At 38.2% G+C, this 20,838-nt stretch overlaps 1 protein-coding gene across 2 annotated transcripts; it reads right to left on the bottom strand.

Annotated features, from left to right (window-relative positions):
- Positions 1 to 6,141: 6,141 nt before the first annotated feature.
- Positions 6,142 to 14,557, bottom strand: rdh12l (retinol dehydrogenase 12, like). 2 transcript variants are annotated; one of them, XM_038307875.1, is made up of 7 exons: positions 14,396 to 14,557; positions 14,042 to 14,157; positions 9,258 to 9,413; positions 9,051 to 9,155; positions 7,907 to 8,116; positions 6,478 to 6,670; positions 6,142 to 6,300 (listed from the first exon to the last, which is right to left on the bottom strand). In XM_038307875.1, the coding sequence occupies exons 1-7, from the start codon at positions 14,407 to 14,409 to the stop codon at positions 6,201 to 6,203; spliced, it is 894 nt and encodes a 297-aa protein (XP_038163803.1). In that variant the 5' UTR covers positions 14,410 to 14,557; the 3' UTR covers positions 6,142 to 6,200. The 2 variants fall into 2 exon arrangements, with proteins under 2 accessions (XP_038163803.1, XP_038163804.1); XM_038307876.1 differs by lacking the exon at positions 14,042 to 14,157 and having other exon boundaries at positions 14,396 to 14,556.
- Between the last annotated feature and the right edge of the window lie 6,281 nt (positions 14,558 to 20,838).

Here is a 20,838-nt window from a genome sequence, read left to right on the forward strand (position 1 = left end):
TATATATATATATATATATATATTTTTTTTTTTTTTTTTTTTACAAATGTCAAACAGGGTATGGACATATCAGATACAAGTGTAATGAAGATATTACACCTATGTTTATTGTTCCTCTCCTTCCTAAATCTCCAGGATGTCATCCATGGATCTGCCTGTCCAGAGGAGAAAACACCAGGACACTGTGGGATTTTTTACCAGCTCTTTTGTTTAAATGTTTGTGTTTACATGAGAATAAAGTTTGAACTGAAAAAAATATATACCCATTTCCTGTAATCTGTAAAAAAAAATAATGAAAAATTAATGTTTTAATGTATTATAGGTATTTGGTCAATTAACGGGCAGTGCCAAACGATTACCGTTTATTGGCTAAATAAAATAGATTTGTGACAAATAGAGACCGCGGGCGCAATGTAGTTTGTTTGAATGGAGTTGCCATATAGTGACGGGCGGAGTTGCCATATTATGACGTCATCAAAAGGCGCAGGCGCAATATTGTTTTGAAAACAATATTTTTAATTTCTAAAGCTTAAAAAACATTAAAAAAAATTACCGAACCGCAAAAAACCGCCATCAGAACGAGCGGTAGTTCACACATAACTATACCGAGAGAAGTGCACTACAGACGGGGTAAATTTAGCCCTGGCTGCAGTTACCCTCGGAGGTCTGCTGGTCACTCTGGTCCGCTCAACGTCGGACTTTTTTTTTTAAATTTCGCACTAACTCTGTAAACAGACCACACAGGGAGGCTTAAATGTATAATGTTATCGCCTCAAACGATTTCAAAACGTACTTTTGAAGAACAACAGCAGCAGAAAAGGGAATGTTTAACTTAACACTGTGAGCGCTGTCTCGAATCAAGCTGCGGCTGCGGGGCATTCTGGGGAAGCGGTCAGTCTGAAGAACGCTCAAGTCTGCTCTGATGCATGCTCGATAAAGAGGGCGGGGCGAGAACAACATCCGAGGATTTGATGCGTTCTCGATCTGGCGTTCTCGAGAATTGGAACGGTACTCGGGCTGAGGCTGATGACGTGTCAAGAGTACACGAGCACACGAGAACGCTCAAGAACGCATATTGAGAAACGCCCAATTGGTACCTACACCGGCGCCATTTTTGTTGTTTTGTACACATTCTCGCGTGATTTGAAAAAGCCGCGAGATTTTCCGCCAGATACCACCCAGATAACCCTAGATTAAAAATTATCAGTCAGAATTGGCATAATTGCAGAGTGCGAAATACGGGGGGGTGCCGGGGGAGCTCGAATCCCCCAATTAACCCATGAGACCCCCTTAAATTGTGTCAAAAAAAATTTAAATAAAATGTTCTGGCTCCTTAGGAAGCCATTGCTCATATTTGCATATTGTTTCTAAGTTATATACTATAAGCTTTCTTATTTACAATATTTGATATAGTCTTATTTTGAAAGCACCGGAAGTTGAGCAGTGGCATCTTTCTGTTTAATGAGTAAACACTGCATAGCTACATCTGTTCTCTCTGTGCTGCGTTTGTGGCCAGTACAGCATGTAATTTGATGTGAAGGGTGTATTTCGTTTATGTACACATAGTACTATGTTTCATGTTGTGTTTGGAGGTTTATTGCAAGAAAGGTCACAGAGAAGATAACTTTAAAAAGACGCTAGCATACGCGCTAACTAGCCGTTAGCGATGCCGCTAGCTAGCGGCTAATGTTAACATGTCATGTGTTTCTGTGAATATTCAGGGAATATGTTGAGTTTATTATTTAGGAGAATTGTGCCTGTTTACACAAAGACTTACGCACATTATTTCTTTGTTGCAGTTTTACCATTCATTCATCCAGCCAATAAATCCAAAGAAAAGGCTTACAGTGTGGTTATTGGAAATGATTTGCTCTATTTTTTGCGAAGTGGAGCCAGCCAATCCTGTTCGCATATGCAAATTAGCCATGTGCTTTTCCGCAGTTAATAACACGGGCAACGCAGAACAGATTGCGTTAAGACATAAGGTCTTCACTGCTGTTTGTGGACCTTAACGGACCTCCTCTGGACAAATTCGACCCATTTCCATTCGTCAGAAACTGGATTAAAGCAGGACATGTGCACGCATGAAAGAGACACAGACAGAAAGAGAGACACTCTTTGTGCATGTGGGTGTTTTCATAGACTGTCTGTTCAGGCTCTTGCCGCTCCACCAGATTCACAGAAAGCTTCATCCACCAAGCTGTCAGGAAGCTGAGCCCCCATGCACTACTATAAGGCTCGGGCACAGCGCGTTGCATTCTGGGTACGCCGCCATATTGGTAGCTAGTTGCTACGGTAAACAAAGACCTAAAACAGCATAGAGACAGAGCAGAAACAGAGTAAACAGCGATGTTAAAAGCGAAGAAAGGATGCGGAATATACCGAGACACACTGCAGAGGGAAGCCAGGGACCGTTATCTGCAAAAGATGGGCTTCATAAACGGACTTGATCCCTACGAAGTAGAAAGCAAGGAGTGGTGCGTTGGGGAAGAATTTCTACCGCCGTTTGCGAGGGAGGACATATTTTCGTATCTAGTGTGTGGCGTCAGTGCCTACACACATGAAGAGTTTCGCTGCTACAAGTCGCTAGAGGCTTACAAACAGCTGACAGATGGAAAAGTTAATGACATGGAAGTTATCAAGCCGAATGAGAACACAGTCATCAGAGCCAAGGTAAGCTACCGTCTCAACATGGTGTGGTGTTTGTTGTGGTGATAAGACTAGGTGCTGGCACTAACGTAAAACATCAAAAATGTATCTAAATAAATCTTGTGCTGACTGTACGTGTCCAGGGATAATGTAGTTACATTCTGATGATATATGACTGTCCTAGCATCGTACTACCACGCAGGGTTAGATCAGCCAACAACGGTTAACTTGAAATGATACATGAATAAAAACAGTATGTTCTGTAACTTACCAGAATGAAAATGCCTGGAACACACTCTCATGGACGCAGGGATTGAGTTGAAAGTTATATTTGGCCGTCTTACAGCAGCGACCCATGCTAGCCGGCGACTCTTTGTTATGGAGGACATTTGTTTTCCATTGAGACGCCTCCAGGTTGGAAAATGGTAAAAAGACAATCCATTTGGGATTTTTTTTCCCCGTCCAGTCACAGCTTGCGCTACTACACCCTACGACACAGCAACGGGCGACCATAACGACAGCAGAGGTAAAATGAAACGGCAAAAAACTAAGCAAACTACTAGCAGAAGAAAGCTAGTCCTTACAGGCGCGAAGTCAAAGTGTAAACAGTGGGCTGACCAGCTATCAATATGGCTGCCGCGCAATGTGTGACGTCATGTGCCCGAGCCTTATTAATACTAGATTTATTTACTGTTCTTTTGCACTAGCATAAGTTTTGCATATTTTATATTTTTGTACATGTTATATTTTGTGAAATTGAATGTTTAAATTTTAGTATTAGGAACTGATCTTATCTGTTGTGCCCGTGCACTTTATCGGTTTCACTGTTGGTGAATGAGAAACGTTCTCTCGAGTCCTTGTATGTCTGGTGAAAGTGAAGAATTGACATTAAAGGTGACTGTCTTTGAAATGTCATAGGCCTACTACATAGTGAGAAAATTTAGATCGGTATTGCGCAACAATCGGGAGATGGGGACCCCCCCCAAATATTGACAGGTATTTCGCACACCGTTTCAAACCCATGCCACACCATGAGATGCTTAAAGGAATAGTACACCCAAAACATGATTAGCCTTCATTTTCTACTCACCCCAATGCTGAACAACACTCTGGAGTACTTTTTTGATATCTCAAATGCATCTGGAGATCTGGGAGGCTTCTTGCTGTCTGCTGACATTCAAATAATGGAGGTCTATGGTGCCCGAGACAGAAAGGTCCATAAAAGTCCACAAAAAACGTGTCAATATTCCTCCATACTGCTCGTCCAATGTATTCCAAGTGTCCTGAGTGGGTAGCATCCAGAATTTACTCGAAACGAAGTCATTTAGAATGTTTTTAGAGCATAAACAGTAGTGTATAGGATTTCCTGAAAGCGCGCACATGCGCGTTCACGACGCTACGGAAGCCGGCAGACCAAACCAGATGAAAGTGCGCATTCAGCGTCTGCTCTGCCAATAATGCAAGCGTAGAAGAAGAAATGTGCTGTTTACCTATGCAAAGAAAGAAACAACGAAAGAAAAATGTCTGAGGACTTCAGTGTTGAGGAAGAGCATGAGTTCTTTGCCGAGCTGAATGCGCTGGTTTGGTCTGCCGGCTTCCGTAGTGTCGTGAACGCGGATGTGCGCGCTTTCAGGAAATCCTATACACTACTGTTTATGCTCTAAAAACATTCTAAATGACTTTGTTTCGAGTAAATTCTGGATGCTACCCACTCAGGACACTTGGAATACATTGGACAAGCAGTATGGAGGAATATTGACACGTTTTTTGTGGACTTTTATGGACCTTTCTACCTCGGGCGCCATAGACCTCCATTATTTGAATGTCAGCAGACAGCAAGAAGCCTCCCAGATCTCCAGATGCATTTGAGATATCAAAAAAGTACTCCAGAGTGTTGTTCAGCATGGGGGTGAGTAGAAAATGAAGGCCAATCATGTTTTGGGTGTACTATTCCTTTAAGCAATTCTTTTACTTTCGTCATTTCAAGTCACCAAACATCTCGATTAGATCAAGATATGAAGTTTTCCCATAAGGCTTCAAATGATCCTCAGCCACCGTCTGATACGTTCATAGTAAACTGGTCAGATCCTGTTGGATCAACGTATTCTAAGCCGTGCTTTGGTGGCCTTGGATTCTTCTGTAGTGTTGGATTTTGTTTATACTTTGCATCTCTGTTCTGGTGTTGAAATTAAAGATTTTACCAGAAGTACGCATGCTTTCTCGTAAAATTTATCCCCGATTTTAGGTTTTTTCCCAGATACAAAATTAAAATAATTTAAACTTGTCTTGCTGATGGCCTCTACTTACGAGGCTTTATCAAGCCCAAGGACTCCAAATAACTTTACAGCACATCCTGATGAGCTACATTGTGCCATAGCTGTGCTGGGGCAAACTGATGGAAGCAAGGCAGTGATTCAGTCTGAGCCACTGGGCTTGCTGACCACTAACAGGCAAAACTGGATATGTTTCTTGCTCAAGCTTGAGACAATCAAGGCGAGTGGAGCGAGGAGTCAAATTGGAAACCCACTATTTACAGGAGTCACCATCAACCGTATGAAAAAGTAAGCTATTTTTAGATCCAAAATTTTTGGAGACCTTTTCTTCATTTGCTTTAAAGTATACTTAACTTTTAACTGTTTAGCTTTATTCCTCAGCATCAAAATTATTTTAAATTGTGCAGCATTGCAGGATTTCTGCCTTTTTTTGAAAAACCCCTTAATACTGTTGCATTCCAACCTGAAGAGACTCACACAAAAAAGTTGCAATTATAAAGATTTTTATTGACATTATATAAGTTATTTGGGGCTTGGACCACAGGAGAAGACTTGATGCTGCAAATTGACATGAGCTCTGATGAATAACTTAGAAAAAGGATTGGAAGTCGGTCATCTTAGTCTTGTGTGAGATGTGAATTTAACCACTGCAGGGGCAATAAGGAAATGTCTCTCATATGCTTCTTGTGTTGGTCCAGCACATAAAACACATTGTATTTTTGAAAAATAAATATTTCAGTGTTTTCAGCTTTTAATTTTGATAAATGAAAAAAATACTCTCCTGCCCATCTGAATAGGTTAAGTGAATGTAGCTCAACGTGCAGAGAAGCTAATAAAGTATAAACAAGGTGAATATCTCATAGCTTTCTAATTTGGACTCATTTGCAAATTCAAATCTTTAATTTAGAAAAGCATTCAAAATGACAGGAAATCAATTTTCACAAAGTGACTGGATAAACCTGTAATAACCAAACTCATGGATAAAAGGATGCTCCTTTTATAAACCTGGATGTAGTCTAACCCTGAAACATGGAAGACCAACAAAAAAAGACTGAATTACTTTATAAACTTTATCGCTGCAAATATTAAAATCATTCATCAAAGTGGGGGCGGGGAGGGGTTAGTAAAACCTCATATTAACATATTAAACACATATACAAACCCAGCAGGGAAAATGCTGTGCAACAGGGAGCAGTTAAATAATAAGATCATGATTTTAGTTAGTGTGCGTTATTAAAGGAATGAAGTAACAATCAGTAAAGCAACAGAGGGAAGGCCTTATTCCCATGTCAAGGAGAGCATCTTGCAGCTCAGCTCCCACAGCTTCTCTGCCAGCTCGTCTTTCCCAGCAGCGGAGGTGTTGGCAGGAGCACAGTCACTGCAAACAACCAAAGGTTAAAATAAGCTTCTCTAACTTACTATGTCCAAGCTTTCTAATTAAAGTAGGATCACTTGGGGAGATAAGACCCTACAGAGACCAACCCAGAAGTCATTAACTACTACTGTAACTGTCCAACTTTGAACAAACGAGCAGCTTAACAGGAACAAACTGTACCTGTAATATCCACCACTCTCCTTCTCCAGAGACGGCTCCACTGCACAGTAAATGGTAGTCTGAGCTCCCTGGGTCGAGTCTTTGGTGAAAGGTTTGGCTAGATTTATGAAGAACCGCTCAGGAGCGCTCAGGTGGCGCCACAAATCTGTCCGAACGACCCCAGGATGGAGGGAGTACGTGGTCACACCGGTACCTAGAAGGGAACAGGTATCTTTGTAAAAACGAAACTTCAGAGATTTACAAGCATCCATCATAGGTAGGATGTTAACAGCCCCCAATGAGCAAATATTAAACATTAAGAATAAATTAAAATGCCACCAATATCTCCTTACACCAGCTAAGATTAAATAGGATAATATCATAAACATGCAGATTTTTTTTTTTTATCTCATTATGTGTAGGAACAAATACTACAAAAAACAGTCAATATGATAAAGCAAAAAGTAGGGGTACAGTCAAGCAGTAGTTTAGTGACTGATGCTCCAATTTTCAGCAAAGCAGTAGAATTATGGAGTTTATACATATTTAATTCATTTCCAGGATTATTTAATCATTTACTATTGCAATCATACTACCCAACAAATTGTGCATTTTCTATACTTGTATAACTTATAGTGTGTTTAAAACAAACATGGATCCGGCTTATTTGAGGAATTTTTACAGAGTAAAAAGGGGGTTCACAGACTAAGAATTAAATTCTTTGATGAACTATTACAAATATTTTGAAACCATAATTTCTATATGTTAAATATATTCAAGTGCTTATTTGGCAGAAATAAAAAATGTGTGCATGTTCTTTGCAGTTCATTCTAGAACTAGGTCTGACTCTCCAAGCAACCTTATCCTTAAAACAGGCAGCAATATGCTGATCTCTGAAAAACAAAACAAAGAGTAGCTTTATACACCCGGAACCAAATGACTAAACTTCCTCATCAGCATGCAGTGAAGCTCTGCTAACCAGCTAATGTTTGGGTCAGTTTGTTGAAGCAGGGGAGCACCTAAATGTAGCAGGACGTCAGCCCATAATGACATCTTAAAAATAAAAATAGAGGGAACTGAAATAGTACACCTACAGTTATTAAACTGTACAGAATTCTTAGTTTCATAGCAACACCGGGTGGTGGCAGCATCATGCTGTGGGGCTGTTTCTAGACAGAAAGCCAATAATGCCTATAAAAAAAATCAGAGCTGAACTTGAACGTGCAAACTAATATTTAACCCAATTGTTTTTTTTTATTCTGACCCTCTGGATTGGAGAAAAAGCACAACCTGAAATTTGTTCTTTTAATTCTCACTTTTACAAACCACTGATTTAGTGGTCATATTGAACTAAACCAATTAGCTGTACGCAACTGTCCATATAGCTGCAAACCATTACTATAAGGATAACTAGAAAAAACAAAGAAAAAGAGGAGGTTGTGACCCGTACCTTCTAATCTTTTAGCCAGTGAGCGGGTGAAGAGCACGTTAGCAAGTTTACTCTGAGCGTAAGCTTTGTTCTTGTTGTAGCTCTTCTCACTGTTGATGTCCTCCAGATTGATGGAGCCCCAGGAATGAGCCATCGAAGACACGTTTATGATTCTGGCCGGGGCTGATCTTTTGATTAGATCAAGCAACAAGTATGTCAGCAGGAAATGTCCTGAAGGAAAAAGAACATTTGTGTTATATCAAACTGGTCCTATAGTCACTCTATTACATATGGAGTCATGTAAAGAAAGTAATTTCTCCCTGGGATTATTAAAGTATAGTAGTAGTGGGCGGAGGAGGCATCTCGCTGGATTTTGGATGCAACGCGAGGTGCGCTGGCAGAACTGAAGCACTGAGTGAAGGAAGAACTGAAGACAGAGTTGGGTGGTATTCAGTGGGGGTGGGTCCAGGATGCTGGATCTGCCGTTGAGCCCCTCCCAGGTTTTGTGGGCTTAAATCAACTCCTATTCCAGTCAGAGAGACCTAGTGGTGCCATGAGGGAAGGAGAGAGAGAGCAATGCCACTGGCCCACAGATGGTGCAGGGGCAAGTACCTGTAAAGGTGGAGCAGTTGCGATATCCCTTATCATATTTGCATAGATTCCTGGTTGATGGGACAGGTGTTGTAAATGAAACGGTGCCCAGCTTGAAAGAGCTCCTGTGTGTTGCTGAATGTTTGCATTGATGACTGAAAGACATCTTCTGCCTCCATTTATCCGTTTACTACAGTGTGTTGAATTCATGTTAATGTGCATTTAAAGATATTTCAATTAGTGGAAAAAATTGCAGGAGGAATACGTTTAAAAAAAACCTAATCAACCAAAACTTTCGCAACCCCAATGCAGTACCCCCATGGACGCCCTAGGGGCCACAGACCCCCTGTTGAAGACTTCCGGAGTAGGCCATAAACATTATGTTATGACTTATTTAGTTTGATGAGGCATTTAAAAATTAAAACATAAATTTGGGTTCAATTGGATCCTATATCATGATGTTCACTTGAATTCTTGCCACTGGGCCGTTAACATTTGATTGAATTAGTGGGGACTCCTGTTAAAACCAGATCTGAACAGAACTAAGGATTGATCCCTGATTAGTTCAACTTACCAAAGTGATTGACTCCAATCTGCATTTCGAAGCCATCTGCAGTTTTCCCATACGGACAAACCATCACACCTGCATTGTTGATGAGGAGGTTAAGTTTTTGCTCATCTGCAGGATAAAAAAAAGGAATCACAAACATGTCACATCTTCAGCTCCAATAGCAGTTAAGGCATTACTTTCTCATTATCCAATATAATCAGGTAGGTTTACCTTTATTGATAGCTTCAGCAAACTCTCTGATAGATTTGCTGTCTGATAAATCGAGTTTCATGCAGAGAACACTGTCACTGCCAGAGCTTTCGATGATTTCAGTTACAGCTGCCTGTGCCTTCTCCATATCTCGACATGCCAAGATCACTCTGGCTCCTAAACAGGAAAAAAAACAGATAAATTTCATTTGGACAATAATCTTTTCCACCTGAATAACCAGAAGGAGATTGCTTAGAGCAAATAACTTCTGCCGTCCACCCGTTGACTTAATGCAGAATTTTAATCGGCCACAAGCACATTTTTCACAAGTCCCCCCTACCCTTTGTGTAATGAATTCAGCCAGCATTCAGTAAGCTGGTTCTGTTGGTCGCTGGACACCTTCAAGCCTCTCAATACTTCTCACACAAAGTTCTTGATTTGAATAAGATTTTTTTCATGCATTAATATTTTCAGCCATGGCTCAACACATTTGATGCAAAAAAGGCAAAGATATCAAATCTCTTAGGCTTTCCAGATTTTGTGCAGTCAGCTGATTGTACTTTGTTATGGCAAAGTTCAATTATAACTGGGAGAAAATTACTACAGAGTGAAGAGCGCCCTCTTGTGATCAAAGATATGACCTGCCGCTCCACTGTTGTAGAATATCCTCTTAGGATTTGGTTGTTGGATGAAGCCAACCAGGTAGAACCTCCGACAATTAAAGCATGACAAGTCGTCAGATCTAGACAAACAGGTTCTTCAGCTGAGTTAGAGGAAAAACAGAGAAGCTCCAGGATGAAAGATCTTTTACAGATTAAGCCAAATATAAACGTATCAAGCAAAAGTATCTCTCGAAGAAGTCATTTTAAATTTCTACATTTGAACTCCCCTGAAACAGTGTAAAGAAAACATTTAATTGTAGTTTGCATATATACCAAAAATTCACAGCACATTACCTCAAGGTACATTACAAAGACAATTTAATCAAATTATACAGACAGATTGGTTAAAGGCGTTTTCCCCATATAAGGAAACCCAGCAGTCATCGTCATCATTTTGCCTAGACAGTTGCAGACAAATTACCCAAGTTTTGAAGCATTAACAAGCCTCAGGTACGACTCTGCTGGCCACATTTACATGCCAAAGGTTTAATGAAGTTCTGCGATTATTATTGACAACCAGAAAAGCACCCATTGAGTGCACATCTTCGCCATGCAGCAAATTTAGCCTCAAATTGGGGCTTACACTTATAACTTAAACATATTGATATGGATCATTACGAAATTTTTATGAATTTATCATTAGTATGAGGCACCCCTCTGGTAAAAATTCCATTGAAATCTATCCACAACTTTAGGTTACCATGTACACAGACAACACAAACTCTTCTAAAGACAAAGAATGTTATACCGCTAAGCACTGATGGTGTAGTCGACATCTTGCCATCAGGCGGTTTTACTGCCTGTGGAACTGATCCATGGCCAAATGAGAGTAGGATGGGTATGTAGAAGTAGGGAGATGGAGTGAAAGGCCCAATCCATTACAAAACCATTACCTTTTTTATATCTGCTTTTTTGTGCATCTACTTCTGTCTCCTTTCTGGTCAGAGGAGAGTTCCTGCTTCAAGTGGAGGACTTTTGGGTATCTCAGGACCTAGTTCATGCGTAGGGTTGGGACTGAATACATATGATAGGATCTGGTTCCAAACTTTCAGTTCTCCAGGAATCATTAAAAGCTAATAGGATATAATACCCAGTCAGGAAACGGAAGCTGTGTCCAACCATCTGGGAGTCCATCCGACATAACTGAAGACCATCAGACTGAGGATGACGGCCTCATCTTTGACCTGCTGCACCCATGTTGTAATGTAGGCACCCCCCCCCTAACGGAACTTGTTCCTTCTCTTAATTTGTAGCTCACCTTCCAGAGGGAGACCTTTTGCACCTCAAGTCTTTAGAGATATCTGCCTCATTTCCTACACATTCTGGATGGAATAAGTACTTTAATGTCAATCTGCGAAACTTAATTACTTACGTTTCTTGAAATAAAATCTCAAAATAATTCAAATAACTTGTGGATGGATATACGAGTATGAAATCTGATCATTCCTCTGCCCATAAAAGTAAAACATCACTACTTCCATGCCTGCTAGAGTGGAAATGAGGTGCAGTAAATGATGCCAAGGATGTAAACTCTCTCAGGGTGAAATAAAAACAAACAAAACAAAACTGGTTTTGTTTTTAAAACTTAATGGTTTAAATTTTTTTTTTTTTAAATAGAAAGTTCCATGCGAGTACAACTCTTCTCTCAGCTGGTCCAAAGCACCTCAGGTGAGGAAAGTTTGAGCATTTCTGCTGAGACTGCTGCGTGAATAACCCTAACCCAAATAACTGAAAGATCACAAGTATGAACAAACCAACTCTGAGAAAAACAGAACTTCATAAGACTTGTTTTTTCTAGTCCCTAAGGGGGAATATTTTCTTGCAATTTATTACAGCTTCTTGAAGACCGTTTCACACCTAACAGAAAAAAAACAGCTCTTAAGGGGAGGGGTGGCCTCGTGGTTAGGGCATAGAGCTTGGAATCCTGAGGTTCTGAGTTCGAGCCCCACTGCCACAGACTGCCACTCTGGGTGTCTGTGCAAGACCCCTAACCTCCGATTGCTCCACGGGCGCCCCACAATGGCAGCCCACTGCTCCCCAAGGGGATAGGTTAAATGAAGAGGTACATTTCTCCAATGAGAGATCAATAAAGATCAATTATTACCTTTTTAAGACACTGATAAGTCATAACTAAGTCAGTCTACTTATGTAAAGCACACAACAGATGCATAAGCTTGTGTGAAATGTCAGAAATGCACAGATAAGGATGACATAATCTTAGCTTGGTGGTTATCTGCAGCTCGTTAAACAACTTCAGCTCTGAAAAGCACACAGATGACTTCTTAAGCTTAGGTTATTCAACACTGCCCAAATGTCAACAAACAAGTGTTCCTTTCATCTTGAAACATCATTCCTCAGACATTTTTGATGCCACTTCCTCTCTGGCGTCACAGCTGAGCTAAATCAAGGCAGCTGATTATATTCATCAACAGAAACAGTAAGTAACCGTGTCCATGTGTGAAACCACACTAAGGTACAACAGTGCTTCTTTTATTTCTTTTCTGATAGACTGGGTTTAGTTCCAAGCTAAGTTTTCTTTTTTCCAATCACCTTGCTTGAATTAATCAAGATAAAAAATAAAATAAAAAAGTTAATGGTTCCAAATATTATATAAAACATGTGGACTGCTTAAAACTTGGCTGCCCAGGTTTGGTTTTTCTTATTGACACCTGGATTCAATGGAGAACTGGGAGAGTCACTGAAAAAGTTAAAACCCAACACAATCACATAATCATAAATCCAATTCGAAAAATGTTTTCCAATTGTACATTTTAACTGAATTATCCAAGAGGAATTGTAATTTCTATGTATCAATGCACTATTAAATACAGCAATTCCCATTTCTGAATTGGTATGCCTTTCCTAATAACACTTAAAAAGGTAATTCTTTATTAGGGCTAAACAATTTTACCCAAAGATCAAAATAGTGATTATATTGAACCACAATTGCGATTTTATTTCAATTTTCCTTTGCACCAACCCCAAATTTGTAGACGTTTCACTCCAAGCATTCAATTTGTGAGAGCTTGCTTGCCCAGAATCCATTGTTGCAGGACTTAACTATATTTGTGTGACAAAGTGTTAACGTCTACTTGCATGGATCTGCTGCTAGCTGCAACTAGCAAAAAAAAACATGTTCCTCTGTATATAAAAAATAAAATTGCACTTTGGTAAATTGTGATTATATTGCAAATGCAATTAACCCTAACCCAGCCCTATTCCTTATCCCCATTGTCAAATCCATTTGCAGTCGAGTTTCCTTTTTACTCTCTCTCCTGTTCCATGACCTTTACCTTTTTTGTCCCTGTGCCAACCAGAACATTTAAACCAATCACAGTTTCTCCCGACATGTAACCAGCTCTCATTAAAAACGCAAGATGACACATAAAATGAAACATTTACATTTTTAAATGTGTGATTAGGAAAGGCATTTCAAGTCAGATTTTAAATCACCATTTAGGAAAATCATTCGAAAACACAGTCAAATACCAGTATTTAATAATGGATAAATAAATATAATTACACCTCATTTAAAATGTGCAATAAGAAAATGCTTTTCAAGTTGGATTTTTGTAGGATTTAAATACTGAATTTGGCTGTTTTTCCCTTTTTCAGTGACTCTCCTGGTCCTCCATAGAGGCAATCGTTTCCCATATTTTATTGCAATTTAAACAAGGTTGAATTACTTTATTGAACTTATTAGATGGGGGTAATTTAGATGACAGACTGATAAAGGTATTGATACTTTATTAGATATAGATATAGCATAGATATACGTACAGATATATATACAGAAGAGCTATATGTGTATATATTTTATCTCTTTTTATACTTATTTTTTATCTTTATTATATTGTATAGTTGGATGTGTGTATATATCATGTAAAAGTGTAACTGGAGCGTGTGACAAAAGTAATCTCCCTCTGGGATTATTAAAGTATTTCTGATTCTGATTAAAGCAGTCTTGTCTTGCCAAGTTGAATACAGCAAAAACCTACATTTATTTATATAATGACATGTGCACATTTATGTATTAGATGATGGCCCTGTTGGCCTTCCTTCAAATCAGGGAGTGGCTGTAATTTAACCATTTTAATATGATATTTAAAATAAGGGGTAAACAAAGTTAGATGAAGCGGTTACCCCTCTTGGCCAGGTCGATGGCTGTCTCTTTGCCGATGCCGGAGTTGGCGCCTGTAATCACCGCAGTTTGACCATCGAGCCTCACGTCAGAGGACCAGGGAGCCCGGAAAAGGTTTCTGAGGAGGTTAAGAAATCTCAATCAACCAAATGGGCGTGAGCCATTACAAAACGGACTCTAAACTAAACTATGACAGTTAGCACTCGAGCTTACATGATGTAAAATAAACGCTAGTAGCACTTAGCTTACAAACCTAAGCCTTAAGTTTAGTGTAAATTAACTCGCTAACATTTAGCAACTAAGACTAAAACACTAAAAGACATGCTCTAATAAGGATTAGGAATACTTCCTCTCACCTCATAGCTTGCATATTACTTCCACACCGTCGGCAGATGAGATTAAATGATCAGTAAAACCCGAAAAACTTTCAGGAAAACCCGAAAAACTTGACAAACTGACGCCTCTTCTTCTACAGCTTCCAACAGAGCGCTCGTGAATTAAAAACCAAAACGCAGCTGTGACAGGGAACTTATCCTAAACAGACAGGCGTTCTAACCAATCAGATGCGGCATAGTCATTTTTAGAGACAGTCGATTGGTTGAACTCTTGAATTGCTCGCTTCAATAGGGGTGTGGCAAGCCCTTTTATCATAAAACCAACTTCATTTTTGTATTTTGTTTTGAACTTTATTAAAAAGAAGTAAGTACAAACAAGTAAGGCAATAGCAACAGCACAAATCTGTGGAAGGCATAGTAGAGGCAGATAAAAAAAAAAATGTGGGTTACGAGGCATTATTGATAAGGAAGAAAAAATAAAAATAAAAGGAATTACTGTAATAATAAAATAATTATTAACATGGCAAAAATGGGATTCATGTTAGGACTGATGAACATTGGTGGACAAACCCATCAGTATTTCAGTCAGGTATTCATATGATTCAATATATTTTAGAGATTTCAAATATAACTTGAATTCAGATAAGAAAACTTTAAAGATTGGGGATGATCTCAACACTCTTTGTTTATGAATGAAGAATTTTGCTAAACACAAAATTAGGTTACTACTAAAACCAACTTTTTCTGAGTATCAGTAATTAATTTTAAGATATCAAAGAAAAAGTTGACTAGGAAAAATAAATTCTGAATATCTTGAATGATAATCTAAAATATCTTAAGAGGATTTACGATATCAATATTTTGTGCTTAAGTTGATCAAATAATTGACATCAACATCACTCTGATATGTAGTGTAAAACACAGAACAAGGTTTATATGTGGGATATATTATGTAATCTTTTCTAATAAGTGTCTTTTATTTTTTCATTCTTTTCATTTCCAGCACACATTTCAAATCAATTTAATAGTGTCAACTTTTATTTGTTGTATAAAATAAACAAAAACATAAACCTTTCAGGAGACATTACCTGAAAGATAAACAGGAATAGTGCTAAATTTGGAATGATTAAAAATCCTAAAAATTATGAAAAGGCTTAAAATGGAATAAAAATGACATAGCTGTGCTTGAATATCCTATATACAGTTTAAAGCTAGCCAAATATGCTATTGTCAACACAATCCCAAGGTGAAATGCAGATTTTCTGTAATTCTGAACCAGTTCCAACATAAGCTACAGCACTAAAGGTCGTTCACGTTGAATATATCTTTGCAGACCGCTAACTAGCAAACACCATAAAGGCGTCTTAACCTTTCCCCCAAATTGCTATGTCATTTCGACGAGTCAGAATGATGATTCAAGATATCTGGACTTTGTACTTCAGATGTCTTGAATTATCATGATTAGATATCTGCGACACAAAGTCCTCAACGGCAAGCCGTATTATCATAAAATCAACTTCTTCTGACTACCTGTAATTACTTTTAAGATATCAAAGAAAAAGTTTGATTAGGAAAAACTAAATATGTGAAATTATATTATGACTAGTAAAAATAACAATTCAAGATATCTTCAATTACATTTTGGAGAGTCAAAATGCATTTTGAGATATCTCATTTACTTTGCCTGATTATTTATTTAAAGTGTCACACATCCGGAATTACAATCAAGATATCTCAAACGTAATTCTGACTTGACAAAATTATATTTTTAGATATCTGAATTACAAAATTATGGAACCCCTGAAATACCATGAGAGAGAAAAGAGATTCAGCATGCGCATAAAATACTAATTCGATCACACGAAATATGATACTACATTTGCAGTAACAGTGAGTGCTTTATAAAATATAATAATAATAAAATCAAGAAGATGGTTTAGTGTTATTTGGATTCAGATTGAGAACCTGGAAAGTCTGTTACTTTTTAAGGCTGTGAAACTATTAATGTTGCTTTCTGTGTTCTGTGTTTTTCTGTGGATACTGAGCTGCAAGAATTTCTGATGGAGCTCCAACTGCAAGATGCAGTACAGAAACTTGAACATGAAAATGTAAGTAATGCCTTTAAATGCTGTGTGTGTGTGTGTGTGTGTGTGTGTGTGTGTGTGTGTGTGTGTGTGTGTGTGTGTGTGTGTGTGTATGCGCTCATAAGATTATTATTCATTGGACATTTGTTTACAACATGGTCACACCAGAACATTAAATAAAAATGCATTTTATACATTAACCCATAAAATCAAAATGATTTTTAGTAATCTTAATTTGGAAAAGTATTTGCATTTGTAGGATTTATAAAAGTTAATTTAATTATTTTAACACTGTTGTTTCATGTCAGCAGGATATGAAACAGCAGGATATGAAACAACAGTGTTAAAGCAACTAAATATGCTTAAATATAGCTCCAACAGGTACATGAATTAATTTATTCACTGACTGGAGTATCTTTTATTTTTCAGATTGATGAAACTGTCCTTTCATTAATGACAGACGGTGACCTGACAAAGTACATCCCCAAAGTTGGAGAGAGAGTCTCCACGGAGGCCTTCTGCAGACAAGCCACACTATCTAAAACATCTACATCCAGGAAAGAATCCAGACTTTTAAGGCTAAAACAAAGACTGTCTGGAACTGAGGGAATACTTAAAAAAAGATATTCTAAGTGGGCACGGAATACAAATGCCAAAGGTAAAAAGAGACAAATTGAGGTTGGTTGGATGGATTTTGATGAGGAAAGATACAAACAAGTGAATTCTGTAAATGGTAAAGGAACAATTGATAAATAAGATACTGTGGCAGATACCATAGTTTTGTCTGAAAATGTTTTTTTTCCCCCCGAAAGGTGGTTCCAAAAATACCAAAAGTCCTTCACACTATTCAACTCATATTGAAAGCTCACAGATACATATCAAGATGTAACTACAGTAGATAAGCTGTATAGTGAAAGCAAAGTCAAAATGCTTAGACTTTATCTATGCACCACAAAAAAACAAACAGAACCAAAAAGCAGAACAACAGCCTGCAACAGGCCGGTCCTCAGTGGTACATCTCAGTGACAATGAACAAAATCAGGCTGCTGAGGATATGTTGGTGGAACACCGAAATGCAAAATTAACCAGACACAATGTGATAAATGGTGGAGCTTCCACAAGTAGAGATTGGGGATTGAATGACGCATTACCATGAGATTGCCTGTTAACCCTGGGTGAAAACAAAGATTCTGATACTGTTGTTATTTTGTTGGGTAAGGACAGGCTGAAGGTAACTGAAGATGAAGCTAATCTGTAAATAATCACTCCTTAAATAGAGGATGGACTTTTTCGAATTGTATAGCAGTCACACCCTGTTCCAATGCTTGCAGCGGAGGCATATATTTCCCATGCACTTCCTGAACCCCAGTCTGCTCCTGTAACACTGGTTGTAAGACGAGTTCACTGTCTCATTGACTTCATCAATGCCTTCAAGGACCCAAAAATTATGGCATTTTAGGTTTACATCAAAATACATTTACAAAATGGAGAGACTAAAAAAAAAAGGCGGAAGGAGGTGATGTTTTGAGAGACTTTCTGAGTCTATGTTTATATAATAGCTGCACACTGGGAGTGGAAATGAAAGTTCCGTTCATAAGGCATAACTTTCAGCAGGAGGAATGGCAGGCTGTTGCAGGATGGAAAGAGGCAGGTTACTTTACAGGGAAACTTGCAATACCTTTCCAGGATGAGGTGCTGTACATCTCAGCATTCAGTAGTTTAAAGAACTCCCTTTGGCTCTACGTATCACATGAGGAAAGAGCTGTTCTCCTGAAAGCTTTGGAGGACTTTGATTCTGTGAGCGAAGCTGAATTGCTAGATGTACTTGATGCACATGAATGCAAGAAAGTCCCTACCAAGTATTAATTCAGGTCCCAATGTATGTAATTGAGTGCTGGTGTCCTATTATGCTTTCTGTAGTTACCACCAGAATGACTGCATCAATTCATTGCAAAAAAACAAAACAAAACAAAAAAAACAACAACTGCAACAACAGTGAAGGAACTTCTTATCTTTCCAGAGGTGTTGACAGCAGCCCAGTCAACAGTTTTATCATCACTTGAAAGGGTAGTTGTTTCAGGGTTCAGTTTTTCCTGTACAGGATCTGATGTCTTGGATAAAGCCATACTAATTGAGTTCATGGAAACCAAAGATTTTCTGCACACATTCTCACAAGCTCAGTGTGGGTAACGGATTGGGTGTATGTAGTAATGTAACCATTAACATGAAGGATGATGACAGCTCCTTGTAAACTATGTTTTCCTTTTGTTAATGCTGTAGCACGTTCTATCTATTTTGTGCAGAGGGTCATCAACAAAATATACTTTTAGTCAATTAAATAGCCCCACCTAACATGAAGACGTCATGTTAACTGTTCACCATATTACCAATTTTGTAATGCTTGACCTTGTGGCAATTTTTTGTTATTAACCGTTTTACTCTGGGCATTATATTTCTGTTCATCTCAAAACACACCTGTGTCTGTTGCACAATGTTGGTCTTCATTTAATGTCAAAACATAAGACCGATGAGAAGGTGAAGAGCTGAAAATATTTCAGATATCGCATACATTTTGACTACACTGACTAGGCGCACGGTTTCACTTTGTAAAACTTTTAACTATCCCTTCAATATATATAATATTTTATACTAAAACTTGATTGTTTTACTTGGTTGTTACATTTGTTTGTCGCAACCTCAGAATGTGAGCCTTGATTGATGTTTTCAAGCTGTTTAAAAGTTGCTGAAATTTTATCAAAAGTTGTTTAAACTGTAAAGATGTTTAAAGAAATTACTTTGTAACTGTCAGTAGCCAGTAATTTTGAAGCTGTTCTTATTCTGTTTTTACGTACCAAATACATTTAGAAAGATCATTAAAGCATTCAAGTTTGTACAAATGTTTGACATACTCTGACCCATCTATACATCTTAAGACTTTCACACCTTCCATGCCTATTTTATACCTCACTTTTTAGCGTTGTAGATGGGTTGGGATTTATTATGGAAGATGCAATACTTGATCTGACAGAATTGTTTAAATTTATTCCACTTATTCTTATGGAAAACTCTGTGTCTGCACCTTGAAGCTTTCTCTCTCCAGTTCTTTGCCCGAGAAGAGATCACTCGGGAAAAACTCTTTAAATAACACTTCATAACGTATATGTATACAAATAACCAGGAGACATGGCAACAGATTTTGATAGAAATTGTAATCTTACTCAGATCAGAGAAGTTGTTTAGAGTTACAGGAGGTTGCTGCTTACCAACCGGGCTCACATCTTGTGAAGTGGCCACAATTTACAGTTAGAGAAGCATTTTATACAACTCCTGTATGCCACATCATCACATCATTACATCATACATGTTAGCAGATAAGGAGACATCCCTGACTTCAGCCTTATCAAAATTTTTCACTATGTTCTTAGATCAAGGACACCTTTCTCGTACCACTCCCAAATCTTTGCCACGTGCAGATTGAAGATGATAATTGTATATAGAATAATTAACTATTGGGGAAAACATTAGTTCTGACACACAAACTTAAGAAACTCACACATCACCAATGGTAATTATCGTAACAATTCCCACTGAAAAGATGACGTTTTTAAAGTCACTTTTAAATAAACTCTTGTATGTCTGCAAACCCATTAATGTCTGTTCATGACCAGGATATTAAGATAGTAGAAAAACGTTAGGCGCTGTTTCTTTCATCATAGAATCATGGAATAAACAATCAAAAGTCCCCCTGATGATTTAGCAATCAGGGATCGAAAGTAATCACGATCAAAACTTGACAGACCAAGTGTTTTCACTCAAGACCACAGTTACAGCATTTAAATACAATTTTGATTTCATCCAAATAAATTAAGGCTGTTTTAGTTTATCATGCGCACCTTATCTTAACATTACTGCTCATCATGGATCAACCATCCGTCCACATTTACCAATCATTCAGTCACAGAAGGGGACATCACAGGACAGGCCAGGCCGTTCACCAGAAAGCCCTACCTTCTCTAAAAGGTAGCAAAAACCGGGGTGACCCCAGGGAAATCCTGCTCTCGGGCAATCTGAGCTAGAAGACTGCTTTTGAAATCCAATAATTATCATTAGATCTAATTTAAGAACCCTTAAGTCAATTCGGTTCTGAGTCTTTCTATATCAAAACAAAATGTTACATAAATCCTAATCTTGGAGGGTCTGGAGCAAAATGTTTCCATGTTCTTCATAAAAACAAATCAAAATGAATCAAAGACATAAATCACAATGAGTTAAAAATCAAGAATTATCCTGGTCTGAGTTAAAGGAAACTGATGAACATAGCTGAGCTTTAAACTGATTGTTCCCAAAATTATTTCAGAGTCTCTATCAATCATCAAGATA

The sequence above is a fragment of the Cyprinodon tularosa genome, unplaced genomic scaffold, assembly GCF_016077235.1.
Source record: "Cyprinodon tularosa strain WSP-4 unplaced genomic scaffold, ASM1607723v1 ctg623, whole genome shotgun sequence".
In the NCBI taxonomy this organism is placed as follows: Eukaryota; Metazoa; Chordata; class Actinopteri; order Cyprinodontiformes; family Cyprinodontidae; genus Cyprinodon; species Cyprinodon tularosa.